Source organism: Myotis myotis, unplaced genomic scaffold, assembly GCF_014108235.1.
Source record: "Myotis myotis isolate mMyoMyo1 unplaced genomic scaffold, mMyoMyo1.p scaffold_m19_p_1, whole genome shotgun sequence".
NCBI classification, from domain to species: Eukaryota; Metazoa; Chordata; class Mammalia; order Chiroptera; family Vespertilionidae; genus Myotis; species Myotis myotis.
The window spans coordinates 216,571,868-216,590,732 of record NW_023416313.1 but is presented as its reverse complement, the minus strand read 5'-3'; the positions used below and the strand labels follow the sequence as shown (position 1 = coordinate 216,590,732).

Genomic DNA, 18,865 nt, shown 5'->3' with positions numbered 1-18,865 from the left:
TTGACGAATGCTTTTTCTGCGTCTGTTGAGGTGATCAACAATTTTTATTCTTCATTCTGTTAACATGGTAAATCACATTAAAGACCCCGAGTGGCCAAGGCAATATTGAGAAAGAACAAAGCTGGAGGCATCACACTTTCTGATTTCAAACTATATTGCAAAGCTATGTTAATGAAAACATACTGACTTAAAAACAGACAGACCCATGGAATAGAATAGAGAGCCCAGAATTAAACCCATGCATATCTAGTCAGCTAATCTTTGACAAGGGCGCCAAGAATGCACAATAGGGAAATAATCTCTTTATTAAATGGTGTTGCACGTGAATAAAACTGGACCCGTACATCACTCACAAAAATGGACTAAAGACTAAATGTAAGACTTGAAAGCATAACATTCCTAGAAGAAAACTAAGAGGAGACGCTCTTTGACATTGGTCTCGTTAATGATTTGTTTTAAAATGACACCTAAAGCACAGGCAATAAAAGCAAAAGTAAATATGTGGGACTACATCAAACTAAAAAGCTTCTGCACAAAAAAAAAAAGAAAAAAATCAACAGGATGAAAAGACAATCTATGGAATGGGAAAAATATTTGCAAACATGTACCTGATAAGGAGTTAATATCTAAAAAAATATACTGAACTCTTATTGAATGACGAAAAAACAAATAATTCAATTAAGTGGGCAAAGAACCTGAATACAGACATTTCCCCAAAGAAGTCACAAATCGCCAACATGAAAAGGTGTTCAACATTGCTAACCGTCAGAGAAGTACAAATCAAAACCACAGTGAGATATTGTCTCACAGCTGTTAGAATGACTATTATCTAAAAGACAAGATAACAAAAGTTGCTGAGGATGGGGAGAGGAGTAGGAATGTAACTTGGTTGGGCCACTATGGTAAGCAGTATGTAAGTTCCTCAAAAATTAAAAATAGAACTACCATATGATCCAGTAATCTCTACCCTTCATTTTCTCTATTGAGTTATCCAACTCAGGGTGACCAGTACTAACCAAATGACCTTTACATGCATTGGAGAAACTGGCTGAGGACTAAGGGGTGGAGAGGAGCAATATTTTTATGAGAAATTTGGAGAAAATATTTACAAAGTTAATGTTTTCTAATAACTATTAAAGTTAACTCTATATTAACTGTATTCACAGCCCTTATGCAGTCTTGATAATAGATTCTGTATTAGCCAATCATTATTAAATTGATTAAAACTTTTATGATTTAACTAGTGGCCCAGTGCATGAAATTCATGCACTTGGGGGTGGGGGGTACATCAGCCTGGCCTGCACCCTCTCCAATCTGGGACCCCTTAGGGGATGTCCAACTGCTGGTTTAGGGATCAGGCCTAAACCGGCAGTCGGACATCCCTCCTGCAATCTGGGACTAGTGGCTCCTAACCACTCACTTGCCTGACTGCTGATTACCCCTAACCACTCTGCCTGCCGGCCTGATTGCCCCAAACTGCTCCCCTTTCTGGCCTGATCATCCCTAACTGCACCCCCCCACCAGTCAGCTCACCCCCAAATGTCCCCCTTGCTGGCCTGATCACCCAGCCTGCACCCTCTCCAATCTGGGACCCCTCAGGGGATGTCCAACTGGCGGTTTAGGGATTGGGCCTAAACTGGCAGTCAGACATCTCTCTCGCAATCCAGGACCGCTGGCTCCTAACCGCTCATCTGCCTGCCTGCCTGATTGCTCCTAACCACTCTGCCTGCTGGCCTGCTTGCCCCCAACTGCCCCCCACCGGCCTTCTTGTCCCCAACTGCCCCCCCACTGGCCTTCTTGTCCCCAACTGCCCCCCCCTTTGCTGGCCTGCTCGCCCCCAACTTCCCCCTCCACCAGCCTGATCATCCCAACTGCCCCCCCCCCCGCCCCGCTGGCCTGCTTGCCCCCAATTGACCCCCCTGCCAGCCTGCTCGCCCCCAACTGCCTCTGCCTCGGCCCCGCCACCATGGCTTTGTCTGGAAGGACGTCCAGAAGGTCTCCCAGTCTAATTAGCATATCACCCTTTTATTAGTATAGATATTAACCATTAGCTTTGTTTCTATAGGTGCTCATACACTTGAAGTACCACTACTGAAAGTAATTGTTGGAAACCCAAATTTGTTGGATGTTAAACTTAAAGGCTCTTTTGATAATACTGATAGATACGGAATGGAAATTTCTGCAGCTAGCAAAACTTTCCTTCAAGTAAGATTTTCTTTAATTACAGAGAAGTCATTAATTAGAGAAAATGTAGAATGTAAGCTAAGGAAAAGAAGAGTTAGGGTTAGGGTTTAAAAGAAGGAGCTCAGAAAAGGCCACCTGAATTAGATCTCATTTCTGGTACTTTCTACGTGAACTTGAGAAAGTTACTTTGCTGTAGTTAAGTTTCCTTGTCTATAAAATAGAGAAGATAATAATAATACCTACCTCGTAAGGTTGTTTTGAAAATTAAATGTGATGATTCAAGTAGGGCATCTAAAGAAGAAAATATTCAATCACTTTGAGCCTACAGTATTTTCCCCTAAAATTGGGAAAGTGTTATATATACACTTTCGAAAATTTGCTCCTATCATTTAACTATGTTTTAATCCTTGAGCCAATAAATTTTTTTCTACATATTCTAAAGTTTTTTTTATCATGAAAACATTAGCATGTAGTCAAAAGTAGAATTTCCATCTATCTTTTGCACTCGAATTAGTCAAGATTTTGCTAGTTTTATCATCCCTGTCTAATTTTTTGTTTAGATTCTGACATTTGTAAACAAATAGCAAACATGTCATTTCACTCCTATATGCTTCAATATACATCTCTAAAAACCTGTGTATTATCGCTCACATAATCACAATGCCATCATCATCCCTAAAACTTTTAAAACTGAAATTTTGTCTTACAACTTATAAGTCCTATAAAACTTGGTCTATAATCAAATTTTCCCAATTCTCTCAAAAAATTTTATAGTTGGTTTGTTTGAATTGAGATCCACATAGTATATAATTACTTTATCTCTCAAGTTTTTTTTTTTAGTTGAAAAGTACTATTCCATTTTCTTCCCCTGCCACTGAATTTTTGGCAACTGGGTCAGACGTGTTATAGAATGTCCAACATTCTGGCTTTTTCTGTTTGCTTCCTTGTCTCTTATTTAACTTGTGCTTCCCTGCCACCCCCAAATTTCCTTTAATGGTATAATTCTGCTTACATCTGGTTCAATGTGTTTGGGCAAAAATTCATTAAAAATACATCAATTTTAATGGCTACAGAATATGGGAATAGAAGCAAAACTACCACTACCAGAGTTTACTACATCACTGGAGTTATTAGTATGTCTACATTCTTAAAATTCCAAAAATATTTTAAATGTCAAATCGAATTTATCAAATTTTATTGGGTGTTTAATATTGTTCCAGGTTCAAATATACTTATTGTGCATAAATTCCTACTAAAAACAGATCTGTGAGAAATACAGTGATTGCTAAGTGGGTAACTTTTTTTTTTCAAAATGTATGTCAAATCTGAGTTATTTTATTCATATCATCAAAGCAAATATCCAGGTGCCCCTCAGTGACTGGGGGAAGCCCCATCAATGTGAGTTGGATGTGACTATGCTGTTTCTTTAGTAAGGCCTTCCTGAGTCTTGCTCATTTCCAAAAGTTGTCCATATCCAATTAGATTGGAATGTTTTTCTTCCGGGAAAACAACGTTATGTTTTCTGTTATGATTTATTCTGAAACAGATCTTTTTGTCAAACTTATCACTCTATTTCTGTTGTGTGTGTTTTTTCTTTTTCTATTACTTCCTATATTCTTTAGTTGGTTTCTGTGTTATTTTGCTAGAGCTACCATAACAAAATACCACAGACTGAGTGGTTTAAATACCACAGATTTATTTTCCCATGGTTCTGGAGGCTAGAAGTCCAAGTTCAAGGTGTCAGCAGGGCTGGTTTCTTCTAAGGCCTCCTCGCCTTTTCCCTGTGTCCTCACATCATCTCTGTGTGTGTCTCTGTTCAAATTTCCTTTTGGTGTAAGGACACCCATCCTGTGGAATTAGGACCGATGCTAATGACCTCATTTTAACTCAGTTACCTCTTTCAAGGGCCTGTCTCCAAATGCAGTCACATTCTGAGATGCGAGGGGTTAAGACATCAGCATGTGAACTTTGAGTGGGCCTCGTGCAGCCTATAACAGTTCCTTTAAATAACCTTCCGTTCTTTGGATATTTCCAGGGCTCAACGTCACTGGCACTTATCGTCTGGGGAGCCTCGACTGACTGCTTTGTTACAACCTTTATACCAACGTTGAAAAGCAGCTGCAGTTATCTCAAGTCTATGCGCCACAAACCTAGCACCGTTATCTCAAGGGACGACTGGCTGGAAGGATTTTACACAGGCAGTCGGGATTTTAATATGATCAAAATTTTGCCGGTAAAAAACAAAAAAATACTAGAAAGCCCTAAGCCGGTGGTTTTAAGAATACCAGTGATGTGTTACTTCTGTGTGGTTGGCTAGCCATCCAGTCTTAGCGTTTCTTTCTTAAGATGCTCACTCTCCAGGTATTTTTCAGTCCTCCTGTCATTTGAAGGATGTGATTATTATTTATTTCTGAAATGTAAAAACTTTCTGATATAATTACTTTTCTTGGTAACTTAGTTTCATCATTATGAACATCATTTATGTATATTAATAGTGGCATAATCTTAGGATTTTGCAAAATATGAAGTTATTTGCCCTTATTTTGACCCATCCTGAGTGTGTGTGTGTATATATATGTGTGTGTGTGTGTGTGTGTAATATATATGCTCCATTTCAATGTAGTAACAATTTTAATTTTTGCCTTGTCAGAATCTGTGACTTTATTTTTTTATCTTTTTAAAATATAAATGATTACTCTTCTATCTAGCTTACTACTTATAATTTTTTTGACAAAAAAAGCAAATAACCAAACTTGAAGAATTATTTACTAAATATGTCACTAGGACTTTTTATAAGATGTTTAAACTACAGTGGGGCCTTGACTTACGAGTTTAATTTGTTCCCAGACGGAGCTTGTTAAGGAGCCCGTTAACTCAAATTACTCTATCAACTCAATGCAAAAAATCAGCGGAGAGACAGCTGGTATCTCAAAAAACTCGTTAGTCGGGACACTCGTAAGTCAAGGCCCCACTGTATTTTGCATTGACTTAATGGCCACTGTTTTAGGTACTAAAAAGTTTTTAACTTATTTACAAGGTTCACATTATATTGCCATGGACTAGGGTTGTTGAAATTCCAGAAAATACTGAATTGGGAGTGCAGGGTGAATAGAAATTTACTTTAATACCTGGAACCAAAAGCAAAATATTTGCTTTGAATGCTTTTCTGGAAAGTTAAGATATTTAAATTGAAGACATAGTAAATAATGAGTTATACATTGTCTTTGTTTAATCACCTGCAGGTAAACTACAGGCCTCCATCTAATATGGGAGTTGCTATTCCACTTACAGATAATTTTTATCATGCAGATCCTAGCAAACCCATACCAAGAAATCTATTTCCCAAGTCAAAGGTAAGTAATTTTTTTACAACTAAACTAGTATTTATTTGAATTCAAGAAATCATCGAGTAAAATTACAGTTGAACATAGCTACAGGGATTAAATGGAAAGGTGCATTTAGTACAATGCTCTATCTGCTCTCGATGGTGACGATGATGATGGTAATGATGGTGATGATGGTGATGGTGGTGATAGTGATGATGACGATGATGATGGTGGTAGAGATGATGGTGATATGGTGGTAATAGTGATGATGATGATGGTGGTAGAGATGATGGTGATGATGGTGGTGATAGTGATGATGATAATGGTTGGTGGTGGTGATGATGGTGGTGATAGTGATGATGATAGTGGTTGGTGGTGGTGATGATGGTGATAGTGATGATGGTGATAGTGATGGTGGTGGTGATTAATGGTGCTAGTGGTGGTGATGATAGTGGTGATAATGATGATAATTAATACTTCTGCTGCTACCCATTTCTCCTCCTACTACTTTAGTTCCTTTCATTTTATTGCTACTCCTGTTTATGGTTTTAGAATCAAGGACTCTAAAGAGGTCAGAGAACAAAATAGATTTTTTTAAAAACAACACACACACACCAACCCTGCCTTATGTAGTTCACTTTTTTTACGGAATACAATAAATAAAATAAATGAATAAAGTATGTAAAATTGTAATAAGTACAAAGAGGAAAAATAAGGCAAGGAATAAGGCAGGGGGTAGGGATGAGTAATGTGGAGATGGGAATTACAACTCTGAACAGAGCGGTTAAGGGGGGCTTCGCAATGAAGGTAACATTTAAGCAAAAACCTAAGAACAGTGACGGCGTGTGCCGTGTCGTATCTGACAGAAGAGCATTCCAGACAGACGAATTGTTTGCAACTGCAAAGGCCCAGAGTTGGAAATATGCCTGACATATTTGAGGAACAAAGAGCATTCCAGGATGAGGAGGCCAGTGCGGCTTGAGCAGATCGACCTGGGGGAAATCAGGTCCTATGTAATGCCAAGGCCAAGTCACAGACGACCTTATAAATCATTGTAAGAATCTGGCTTATACTCCGTGAGATGGGAAGACAATGGAGAGTTTTTAACAAAAGAAGCCATTTTATGTCATTGTGTGTGTGTGTGTGTGTGTGTGTGTGTGTGTGAGAGAGAGAGAGAGAGAGAGAGAGAGAGAGAGAGAGAGAGAGAGGGAGTTCATGAATGGATATGAATGTCTGTTTGTACGCATAAATAGGCAGGTAGGTGCATTTTTCTAGAGAGAGATTCCACCGGCATCTATACAATTTCCTCAAGAAGCTACCCTATAATGTACTTGTCCTCTAGTCTCTACCCAGTTCACTCCACACTCCAGAGAGAGAGAGTGCTGCTGGGTGGTTTTCCAGGCAGAACCTCTCCAAGAGTGTAAATGTGCCTATGTTGCGACAAGCACTCTCCTTTGCTATGGACACCATGCTTGTCCCTGTGCTGGAGATGTGTGATGGGTCTGGGGGCTCTTCTCATTTGAGAAAAGATGCTCTCATCCCATTTAGCCCACTTGAAATCCTAATGGGAGCCAAGGAGAGGTCAGGTGTGAAGACTCCTATTTTGCTCTCTTCTGTGTCTTTAGTACCAAGAGCAGTGCCAGGCATGGGGAATGCTTACAAATTGTTGAACAAACTAATAATACACATTCACATACATATTGTTACACACACATACAACATGAGGAGGTTGACTTCCTATCGAATCTTGGATTTCAAGATAAGCTCTACTCTAGGCGATGAGCAACTATAATACTAAGTTCTTCACTTCCAGTTTCTCACAAACCTTGTATCACTAGAGTTAAGCCTCATCTATTGAAATATGACCTTACTGTATTTACATGGGAATCTTTTTTTTAAAATATATTTTATTGATTTTTTTACAGAGAGGAAGGGAGAAGGATAGAGAGTTAGAAACATCGATGAGAGAGAAATATCAATCAGTTGCCTCCTGCACACCTCCCACTGAGGATGTGCCCGCAACCAAGGTACATGCCCTTGACCGGAATCGAACCCAGGACCCTTCAGTCCGCAGGCCGCCGCTCTATCCACTGAGCCAAACGGGTTAGGGCTTACATGGGAATCTTTAGGGGTTTTATCAGGTTTGGGGCGGAGGAGAGTTGAATAAGAAATGTATTTAATATACACCTAAGTAGATGAGAGTTTTTTATGCAGCTTTTGAAATTCAACAAATGTTCTTTTCAGCATTTCCCGTGTTATCAGGTGCTGTGCAGACATTCTCTGAGGACACAGCAATAAACATGATAAGCATGATACCTTTATGGATCTACATTCTAATGGGGGGAGAACGGGCATTAAAGAAAAAGTTACACAAACTAAATAGCATTACGTATCCAGTGCAGTGTTTGTGAGCAGCATGGACCTGCATACCCGGAACCAGAATCACCTGGGAATATTTCTAAAAACACAGCTTTCTCATTCTCACCACATAGCTACTGAATCAGAAACGATGGGGTGTAGTCCCTGAAATCTGAATTAAAAAAAAACAAAAATCTCCCAGTTGATCCTTACCCTAAAGTTTAAGCTAGACATATAGTGGAGACACACAAAACACACATTACGACTGTGGTCCAGGGATGCCTAACCTAGTCCGAGGGAACCAGACTGAAGATGAGTAGGGTTAACCAAGCAAGGGGAGATGAGGAGGCGTGCAGAGGGTGAAGGGCAGACAAAGAGCGTTCCAGGATGAGGCAATACCACACAGAGTTGGCGAAGGGCTCAGTGACTTTGCTTAACAGTATTAGTTAAAAGGCAAATCAAAACCACCATGAGACCTCATCTCACACCCATTAGGAAAGTGATCACAATTTATTACTGGCAAGCAACTAGTGATACTTGGGATCAAATTACAAAGGGGAGGGGGGAGACCAAATTCAGAAAGACTTGTTACTATTGGACTTTTCCCCCTTTCTCGGGGACTTCATTTACTCAAGGGACAAATATTTATTGAAGTTTTACTCAGTTTATAGAAATCCTGCCACAGGAAAAAAAGTCAACCTGTATTAATTCTATTTGCAGAAATCTGGTAAATTCAAACAGTGTGCTAATAAGTCTAATCGGAAGCAGTGTAATTGCACAAAGGATCAGAAGCTTTCATATGCGGTTGCTTTCTCAGATTGCAGAGAAAAGGTAAGGTAATTTTTAATTACCTGAAGACAGAATGCTTTCATATTGCTTAGATTTTTTGAAATGTGCATTTTGGTTACATATGAAAACTATGACTTAGAAATAATGTCTTCTTATGATATAGAACTAAATGTGATACAGAGCTAAAAAGATCTGGATTTAATTGTCCCCACACAAGTTAATTAACATCACCTGTAAAACAGAACAATACTTGCACTGCCCTGTCCATTTCGCAGGTTCTTATAAATATACCCATTCATATCTACATGAAAACAATTTGTAACTTATCAAACACCTCATCCACTACAGTACGGCGAACACTGATTCATTCAAAAATATTTAGTATATCAGGTCTTGGATAATAGAAGTTGAAACCCTTATTGTCAAGAAGTTCGGTCTGGTAGTGGTAACAAAATACATCCTATATAATAAAAGGCTAATATATAAATTGACTGAATGGCAGAATAATTGGTCGCTATGACGTGCACTGACTACCAGAGGGCAGATGCTCAACGCAGGACCTGCCCCCTGGTGGTCGGTGCACTCCCACAGCCGGAGCACTACTCAGCCAGAAACCTGGCTCACAACTGGCAAGCACAGCAGCAGTGGCGGGAGCCTCTCCCGCCTCCACAGCAGCGCTAAGAATATCCAGCTTTAAAAATGTCCAGTGCTTAGGCCGAGTGGGCCTAAGCCATCAGCTGGACATCCCCCGAGGGCTCCCAGACTGCGAGAGGGTGCAGGAGGGCTGAGGGACTCCCTTGCGTGCATGAATTTTGTGCACCAGGCCTCTAGTGACAGTATAATACGTTGGTGAAGAGGATGGGTTGTCTCAAATATTTCCTTCTGTTAGTCTCAAAGCATTCAAAGATGTATCAAGTTCATGCTGGTGTTTGCATTAGCTAAGTTCAGTGTGTACTTAGTAGTGCTTTCAAGTAGATCTACTTCAAATGTCTTATAAGACTATATATATTTTTTTAAGTGATTTATCTTTACATGTAATAAAATATATAGCATTATATTAAGTGAATTATCTCAAAATGGGCATAGGGTCATTGTCAAGAAATTATGAGTGCTGATGTTACATACCTCTACAACTCCCCCCTTGCTGAATTACAATAATTTCTCGAGCATTTTACTGTCTACTAAACACTGCTCTGAGCTGTCACCATGATTTCATTTGAAGAACAGCAAAGCCAGGTAATTTGTCAAAGGTCACATCATTCATATGTGATCGAGTTAGATTTGAACTCTGACTCCAGAGCCTGAGTAAATAAAATCCCCAAGAAGGGGAAAAAGTCCAATAATAATAAGTCTTTCTGAATTTTGTCTCCTCCTTGCTTTGTAAGCTGCTTACCAGTAATAAATTGTGATAGCTACCCTAATGGGTATGAAATGGTGCCTCCTGGTGGTTTTGATTTGTCTTTCGCTAATAACTAATAATGTTGAGCACAGTTACTGAACCCTTCCCCATGTCTGCCCTTTGTGCATGGTATTTGACTGACAGGGAGAGAGGTATGCGGGAGCCAGACAGTATCCAGGCCATGCAGCGTCTTATGGGATATAGGTTAGTCAAAAAAGTCGAGTCCTGTGAAAAAGGCCCATAGAAAGTTATGAATTTTGTTAGCACATGTTTGCATATTACTTTTGGAGCTCACATCGATTCTGCTGTATATAAGAATCCCACTTCATTTAGAGTAGCCAAACTCTTGGGAATGTAGCTTTGCGTTCTTTACCAGGAAATCAAATTAGTATTGAAGTTTCCAAATTTACATTCGTTCTTGGCACTTGTCTTTTAGGTTCCTCGTTTTAAGTTTCCAGTTCTGCAATATCCAATTATTTTGAATGTTTACAGTGAGGATGGACACTTCCCAATGGAAACTCCATATCTGGTTACTGTGATGGAAGTGAATGGGAGGAAACACTGGGAAATCAGTAGGGTTTGCTTCTTTTCTATAATTATGTTTATCTTATAAGTGGTGGTGTTATTACCTAGATAAGTGGTTTACAAGAACTGCACAAAAGACAGCCAGGAGATCTTTGGAAAAGAATTTGAATCAGTTGACACATTGCTATTCATTCTACTTCTATTATCTTCCACTTATTTCATCATCACTTCCAGTGACCTAGACTCTATGGCATAAAAGCATTTTTGAAGAATTTAAATGTGGAATATTTGAAATCTCTTTTGTAGATTTGTAGCAAAAATGATTGATTGGATTTCTGCTACATGTTGGCCTAAGTGTCCCCTTTCACAGGAGACTACAAAAGGTGTTGCCAGATAATCTATTGGATGTATCTTCTAATTATATAAGGAAATTTCTTAAAGATTTTATGGTAAAATAATTGGAAAGATACTGAAAAATTTTGAAATAAGAATGAAATTTTCCACAATTCAATTTTACCTCAAATATGTAGGCGTTTGTTGCATGTTTTGTGATTGTTTATGTATGAATACTTTAAGGCGATCAAGTGATAGATCAATAAAGTTAAATGAAATTTTGATCAGTCATTAATGTTACCAAATATCAAGACTTTTGATATTCAGTGAGTCTTACTCTACCCAACATATGCATTTTTGTAATGAAAAATTAATAAAGAAAACTAAATATTTTGCTTTAACTAACATCCCATTCTCTATGGTATGCTGGAAACTGCTATTACCAACTTTTGAGCCCTGATTCTTAAGCCTTCAAGCATTTTGAATTCTGGTTGTTAAACCACTGGTAGCTTGAAATTAGCTATGGTGAGAGTATTTACACCACAGCAATTGGCAAATGCTACCATCATAGCTTTTTTTCTCTTTAGATCCTGCAATTTCTAACTCCAACACTACACATCTGGGTTTAGAAAGAACTATAAGAAAGGCAGGAATAACTGATAACTTTTTTGGGGAAAAGGTTTCAATTATCCTATTGTGAAACTTTCCAGCCACCTTATTTTAAATCACTTGCCAACCACTAAGGCAGTGGTTCTCAACCTTCCTCATGCTGCAACCCTTTAATACAGTTCCTCATGTTGTAGCGACCCTCAATTTCATTGTTACAAGTTGAACATAATTAAAGCATAGTGATTAATCACAAAAACAAGATGTAATTATATATGTGTTTTCCGATGGTCTTAGGCAACCCCTGTGAAAGGGTCGTTCAACCTCCCAAAGGGGTCGCGACCCACAGGTTGAGAACCGCTGCACTAAGGTGATGCTGAAGTTATCTCATTGCCAAAGACACAAAGTATGTGTAGGTTAGGACTGGTCATGAGCATGGAGCTGGAAAGAAAGGTCAGCCCGAATTTAGGTGATCAGAGGTCTTGTCTGTTTCAATAATGCCACTGAAAAGATGTAATGCAAAATATGAGGCCTAATCTCCCGTAAATGTGTACTCCACAAAGTCAAATAGAACTAAAAATACAGGATAGCTAAGTCATGTCATGGAGTGAAATCTTTTGTTGTATCTCAATGTCTGTAACAAGTTTTATACAAAGTGAGGAAATAGCATACGTGGGCCTAAAATATACTTCATGTACCTTTAGAACACACTGTACCAGGAAATGTAATGAGACTGAAAAATTACTTAGAATCTAGTCTTCATGTTCCAGTATATAATCCTGTAGGCCTCAACTTAAGCATAAAGGTAAGTTGGCAGCATTTTTGTCTTTCTTGTTTTGAGTTTAAATAAAATGTATATGGCTAGCCCTGGCCAGGTAGCTCAGTTGGTTAGAGCATCATCCCAATACTCCACGGCATGGTTCAATCCCTGGTTAGTGCACATACAAAAGTAAACAGCTCCTCATGTGTGACCCAACCATAACATTATTTTCGTTGCTACTTCATAACTGTAATGTTGCTGCTGTTATGAATCATAATGTAAATATCTGATAGGCAGGATGGTCTTAGGCGACCCCTGTGAAAGGGTCGTTTGACCGCCAAAGGGGTCGCGACCCACAGGTTGAGAACCGCTGGTCTAAACTAAGATTGGTCTTAGTTTTAACATAAATGGATAAACAGCATCCTTAAAGTATATGGAGAATGTTTATTTTTTCTCCATTCCCTTCGATGTTATTATTTCTAAAGGTATCTGAAAGTTGAATTTAGCATTAACTTATGATTTTTTGAGCTGATAGACAAGACCAATACGTTATCTATCAAGGTGGAGCAGAAGGGTGTTTCCAAAAGTTAGGGGGAAATGGGCTCCGGCTCCAGCTGCCTATTCAGACACATGAAGTTGGTATGATCTAAGTAACTGTTGAGACAGCCAATAAAAGTTAGGGGACCTATTAAAACCATGAATATGAGGATTAGCTCAATGTACACATCGAGGGCATGTTGGGTTTCATATCCCTGTTTCTTCATTCTAAAAGTGCAGGAGCAGCGACTTGATCCCTCTGTTTCAAACTCTTGTCCTTCTCCCTCCATTTTTATTTTGCAAATACAGTATATGCTCAGAGCCTTCAGGGGACTGGAATCTTTAATGCAGCATCTGTGGGGAAAGGGGCCCCGGTGTATACTTCTACTTAAAGGGACATACATGTCGATGCCGCTAATGACCCGGTATGTTTATTCCACAGGGCTCCGAGCTTTTCCACTTCAGAGTGTCCGTTGTGCCAGGAGTCACTTTTTGTAACTTAGTTGAAGAATTTCAGGTACGGTGAATACACAGGCATCCCGTGGAGTGATGGCTGAGGAAAGAGCAGGGCAGGCATCTGTCCAAAAGACACTGGAGAGTAAAAATGGCAGGATCTGTGTGCGGACAGGGCCTGGAGACAGCGGACCTGAAGAACGGTGGTGACATTGTCAGAGATGATGTAGCTGGGGCGTGCCACAGGTGGCAGGACCCATCGATGCTGGGTCACTTTAATAAGCATCTGTATTTATTTTTGTTCCCTCTCCACCTGCCATATTTATCTAGGTTTTCTGACTTTTAATGCCCTTCCTCTCACCCTCCCCTTCCCATAGTCCCATGCGTCTGTAAAAATTAGTTTCCAGTGCTCCCCTGCCTCTGGGTAGGTGCATTGTAAGAGTCAAGTGTTGAATCTTCCCAAAGCTGTCAAGGTCTAAAGAACGTGGAACCAAAGTCAGCCTCCCCAAATCAAACTATGACAGTGATGGCTAACCTTTTGAGCTCGGCGTGTCAGCATTTTGAAAAACCCTAACTTAACTCTGGTGCCATGTCACATAGAGAAATTTTTTGATATTTGCAACCATAGTAAAACAAAGATGTATATTTTTGATATTTATTTTATATATTTAAATGCCATTTAACAAAGAAAAATCAACCCAAAAAGATGAGTTCGCGTGTCACCTCTGACACACGTGTCACAGGTTCGCCATCACTGGCCTATGATGTGCAATGACTCGTTTTTGCTTACTCATACAATGACATCTGCCGCCTGTAGGGAATGGGAAGGAATGAGGATTTGATTGCATCACTTGACTACTCATTCATTGCCAAATTCTGATGCCACATTATCAATAACAAAATCAGCCTTCCCCCGGCCCCCACCTCCTTTCCTTTCGCTGTCCTGGCCCTGCCCCTGCCCCAAGCCCAGCCCCAGCGACGAATCTCAGACCTGCGGTGCTGAGAGGCCATGGCAGCAGTGCAGACGCCCAAGATCCTGAGAGGAAACCCACCCCACCAGGGAGAGGAAATAGGAAATAGGATCTATGAAGCACGTCGGAGGAAATCCCATGATTTTCCTCTTTCTTTTCTCACCTCTTTGTTCCAAAGGCAGCCCCAGGTTCAGGGAACAGCACAATAGTACAGGGGACCACGAGGGAGCTTAGCCAACACTGAAGAAGCAGAACAGAGGGATGGAGGGGAAGACGGATTAATTACAATGTTCCCTCTGATGTCCCCTAGCCTTAGCACAGAAAAGAAAGGTCATTTTTGCAATTACACGTAGCACACGATTGTCTTTCCCATTGGCTGCAGACTAGGTCTTTCTTAATAAAACTAAATATCCAATCCCCTCTGATGGCCCAGCTCAGGAGAGATTTCTCTCATCTGGGAGTGCCGTAATGAAGACCACATTCAAAATCTAACATTTTTCTCTCAAATCCCCAACAATTCCAGTACCATTGGGTACATAATCAGAGCTCTAAAGTACCACAGGAGGTGGTGAAGCCAGTTAATCCATTATGAGGACGATAATGATCTTTCCAGATTAGAAAGGGGTTTCTCACTGCTTTCCACACCACTTGGCCAAATCTACCTTTTAAATTGTGTTGCTTATGACACCTACTTCTGCTACCAGTGTTCAAGATTCTTTTAGTTGCATAAAGCAACCTCACCTTTTTTTTTTGAGACAGGCTGGTAGTTAAGATTACTCCGGCAATGTATTGCGCCCATATGGACTGACAGCTTGAAAAGGAGGCTGTTAGACTGGTTTATTTATGCAACGTGAGGCAATCAAGCTCGCGGTGGCAATATTGGAAGTGGACTGGACATGGTGAATCTGAAAGGCATTGTGGGAGAACTGACGGCAGATAGGGTCTGTTTCTGAGGAATCAGCTACCTCCTTGGGTCCCTGGGAGGATGGTGGTACCTTTCACTTGCGTTTCACCCCTATCAATCCTTTTTCTGTGCTAATCCAATTTGCATTTCCCCACATGCCCCACTGTTCTGGTTCCACTCAACTCCACTTCCTTCTGCCTCAAAAGATGATCTTGCTTCCGACTTCACCCAGAAAGCATACGCCACTGGGCTGGAAGCACCTTCGTCTCCACAGGCGCCCGCTTCTGCATTTCACAGGCATGGAACCCATTCTTATCCAGAGGCTCAGAGGAGAAGGCGCCTCTGTGCCGCCCGGTCAGTCATCCCATCTCTCCTCTAGGAACTTGTCTACTAATTATCCGTTCAGGCAGAGAAACCATTTTGAATACAGAGAAATGTTTCTCTATTTTAGCAGGCAGATAGAGGACTTTCTAAAGAAAGGACAGCTGGAATGTTCCTTCTGCTCCTTCTCTTCCGGGAGCTCACTCATTGGTTGAGATCCTGCTCAGGACACGCCTTCCCTGACTATGTGAGACCATTCAACGTGTCCTGGCCCTGTTCCCACGGCACTGGGCTTGGTCCTCCAGGAAGTTGTCCCGCCATCTGTGGTGCTATCTGCCTCCTCTGCCCCTAAAGACACAGGATAAAGGCATCGGACGATAAGGAGAATTCTTCTTTCCTGTCTATTGTGCGCAAGTTCCTACTTAACCAAATTATCAAGAGACTGTTTCCAAGCTTTGTGGCTGCTGAATAAGTCCGGGCAGAATTTTGCTAAATGCCTACTAGTGTCCCCACCGTGTGGGAACCATAAAGTTCGGTGTTTTGAATGATTAGATTCAGAAAGCTTAAAGACTTTGCTTTTTTCTGTTGCAGATTTACGTTGATGAAGTGCCGCTGCAATTTCCAGGACACACACTTATTGCCATCGCCACCGCTGTGGTGCTGGTGTGCTTAATTTATGCAACATTTATGTTTCGAATACGTACTGTAAACCCAGGTGAAAGATACCGGAAATTCATTATAAGAAACAAACCGATCTTATCAAATATCAGTACCACTCAGTTGCCTAAATTATGAAAATCTGAAGAGTGAATTTAGGATTACCTTCATTTTCTCTTTACTTTCTTGCTTTATTAGACAATTCCTGGAACAATGTATTTACCTGTTAATATAAAAACTAGATAAAAGTCTACAGAATTGGCGTTGAAACTCAAAATTGCCATCTGTCAATGTGTTTGCCATTTTGTTCTCTTATTTTAAACCCATCGAAAATTGTTCTGTCAACCCTTATATCAAGGATTTTTCCTTGAGAGTCTTAGAAAAATATGAACTGATAACCATCTCTGGGTGAGTTGGGTTTTCTGTATTTTCCGGCTTTTGTTGACTGGAACCCATTCTGTGGGATCTGAACGCCTGAGCCTTGCTCTCTTCGAGGGGAGCAGGAGCGGCCCGCGGGCCTGCTGGGGTACGACAGGTGGTGCAGGAGTCTAACCTGCCGGTGAGCTTTCAGAGCATCGTGAGAATTAAAGTCGGAGCCAGTTGGGTTCCTCAAAGCAATTTCACAAGCCGATTGTAGTACTGGTGAGAGGGGACCATGACCTCCATCACGGGGGTGTTGGAAGGACACGGCGTCTGGGCGCGTATTGCTTTACAAACCTCCACGCAGCGTGTGTAGAATTCCAAAGATGAACCTCTGTGTGCTGTCCGGCTGCCTGTTCCCAAGCGGTCAGAAGATGGCCGTCCATTCCGGGAGCAGTCACGCTCCTGGAGAAGCTCAGGAGCAGCAGCACCGGAGGAGAGGCGGGGATCTAGCCCAGAAGAGCCGGTTCTGAGAGCTGGGAATCATGGCTGTGCTGTACATCATGAAAGTTCTTTGGAGAAGTCTGGGAGCTTGGCAGACACAAGAAGGAGACTCGGGAGCCAGGCATCTGCGGTGTGGCCCTGCATTGCCACCTAGCATGGTGCCGATCAGTCAGTCCAATCCCCGAGAAGCCCAGCTACAGCCTCAGCTGGCACACTGAGTACAGTATCACTATGACAATGAACTGGGATCATGTTACGTTCTTCAGTCTTCGATCAAACATCTCAAAACTCCCAGCCCATAAAAAATTTCCCCAGAGAGTAGACCAGAAAATGAACACATTTCTATAACTTGCAAGTCCATGGTGTAACTCTTTTCTGTCCTGATTATGCTTAACACCTTCCCACTTATTTTGCGCCGGAATCCACCATTCGACTAAGAATGGGGCTCAGGAGGGATTTTGAGATTTAGCCTGCAAGGGAGGCACGTGGGGACGTGGCAAAGGTTTCACCGAAAGAAGCATTTTTTTTTTAACTTATTTATTTATTTATTTATTTATTTATTTATTTATTTATTTATTTTTTACTCAATGTCTCCCCACTCACAATACAGACCAGGTAAAGAGCCTGAGCTGAGGTGTATATGGGTAAGTTTACTCTGCCTCCTATTTCTGTACAGTCAGTGTAAGAACACAGCCTGTGGCAAGCACCAGGAGGCCCCGAAAGAAGCATTTGAATGTTATTTGGCTGGCCGAGTGTATAGTCAGCTTTTGCAGCGGCAGCACCCTTCCAGTCTCAGTTCTCAGTGGGGGTGACAATAAACGTGTTTCTTGCTCACCGGTCCGTGGGTTGGCCTTGGCAGGCCTGTTCCAGGCAGGTCTGTCCCATATGTTCACCCTCTGGAACACGGGCTGAAGGGCAGCAGTCACCTGGCAGCTCTTCTCATGGCCCAGGACCAGACACCAGACCCAGCCAAACCATCTGAACGGTCTGAAGCAAGGGATGCACATCATGTCCCATTAGCCAAATCAAATACGCTGCCCCTTGCCCTGTACCAGTGGGACAGGGATGTGTACTACTCTCACTCCAAATATCAAGTTTTTAGGATCCCACTCTTACCTGGATGCTTTCATAGCTATTGCCCCGTGACCAACTCCACAATTTAGTGACATAATAACCATTTTATTGGCTCAAGATGGTGTAGTCTGGGCTGAGCTTAGCTGCCTGGTTCTTCTGGTCTTGCCAAGAGTCACTTGCACATGGCCTTCAGCAGGCAGGCGCTGGGCTCCACTGAGCACCTGGTGTCTGAGCTTCTTTCTCTATGTGGTCTCAGGGCCTCTCCCTTCTCAAAAGACCAACCCACATGGCCTCCCTATGTAGCTTCTCTATCAGGGCAGCTGGAGCCCTTATCAAGGCTCCTAAAAATGCAAAAGCGGGAGCTGCCACACTTCCGCCTAGTGCCGGCACAATGTTACCCACACCCTACTGGCTGAAGGACGTCTAGCCCAGATTCAAGGGGAGAGGACTGTGCATGATCATGACTATTGACAGGTGAGGTTGGTTCATTGAAGGCCACCAGTGCAACAGACTATCAGAAACCACCTGCTCCGCAAGCCCAGGCTCCTTTGTGTGCTGGGGCTTCCTAACTCCCCTATCTGGCTCCTCAGCAGGTTTGACTGGAGTAGCTGTGGGCTGGCCAGGCATCTGTCTCCCCACATGGCTTCTCCATGGAGGTCGGTTAAGCTGACTTACAGGCTTGTGCTGTCATCGCAAGTGGACTTCCTACGTGGAAGTTGGCTTCCAAAACACAAACATGGGAGCTGCCTGATCTTCTTTAATATTTGGACAAGGAAGTCTCCGAATGTCTCTTCTGCTTCATTC

At 41.6% G+C, this 18,865-nt stretch overlaps 1 protein-coding gene and 1 non-coding gene across 2 annotated transcripts in view; one reads left to right on the top strand and one right to left on the bottom strand.

Moving 5' to 3' along the window:
• Nucleotides 1-16,404, top strand: part of CATSPERB (cation channel sperm associated auxiliary subunit beta) — an 80,979-nt gene extending 64,575 nt beyond the window's left edge. The window contains exons 19-26 of the mRNA XM_036325563.1: nt 2,066-2,205; nt 4,220-4,417; nt 5,427-5,537; nt 8,589-8,699; nt 10,493-10,628; nt 12,225-12,325; nt 13,260-13,334; nt 16,058-16,404. Coding sequence (XP_036181456.1) covers nt 2,066-2,205; nt 4,220-4,417; nt 5,427-5,537; nt 8,589-8,699; nt 10,493-10,628; nt 12,225-12,325; nt 13,260-13,334; nt 16,058-16,261 — 1,076 coding nt within the window. The 3' untranslated portion in view covers nt 16,262-16,404. The remainder of the gene's footprint in view (nt 1-2,065; nt 2,206-4,219; nt 4,418-5,426; nt 5,538-8,588; nt 8,700-10,492; nt 10,629-12,224; nt 12,326-13,259; nt 13,335-16,057) is intronic.
• A 1,168-nt stretch (nt 16,405-17,572) lies between these two features.
• On the bottom strand, nt 17,573-17,703 carry LOC118662041. The gene has a single exon (XR_004969580.1). It is a non-coding gene; the product is annotated as a small nucleolar RNA SNORA51 (small nucleolar RNA).
• Between the last annotated feature and the right edge of the window lie 1,162 nt (nt 17,704-18,865).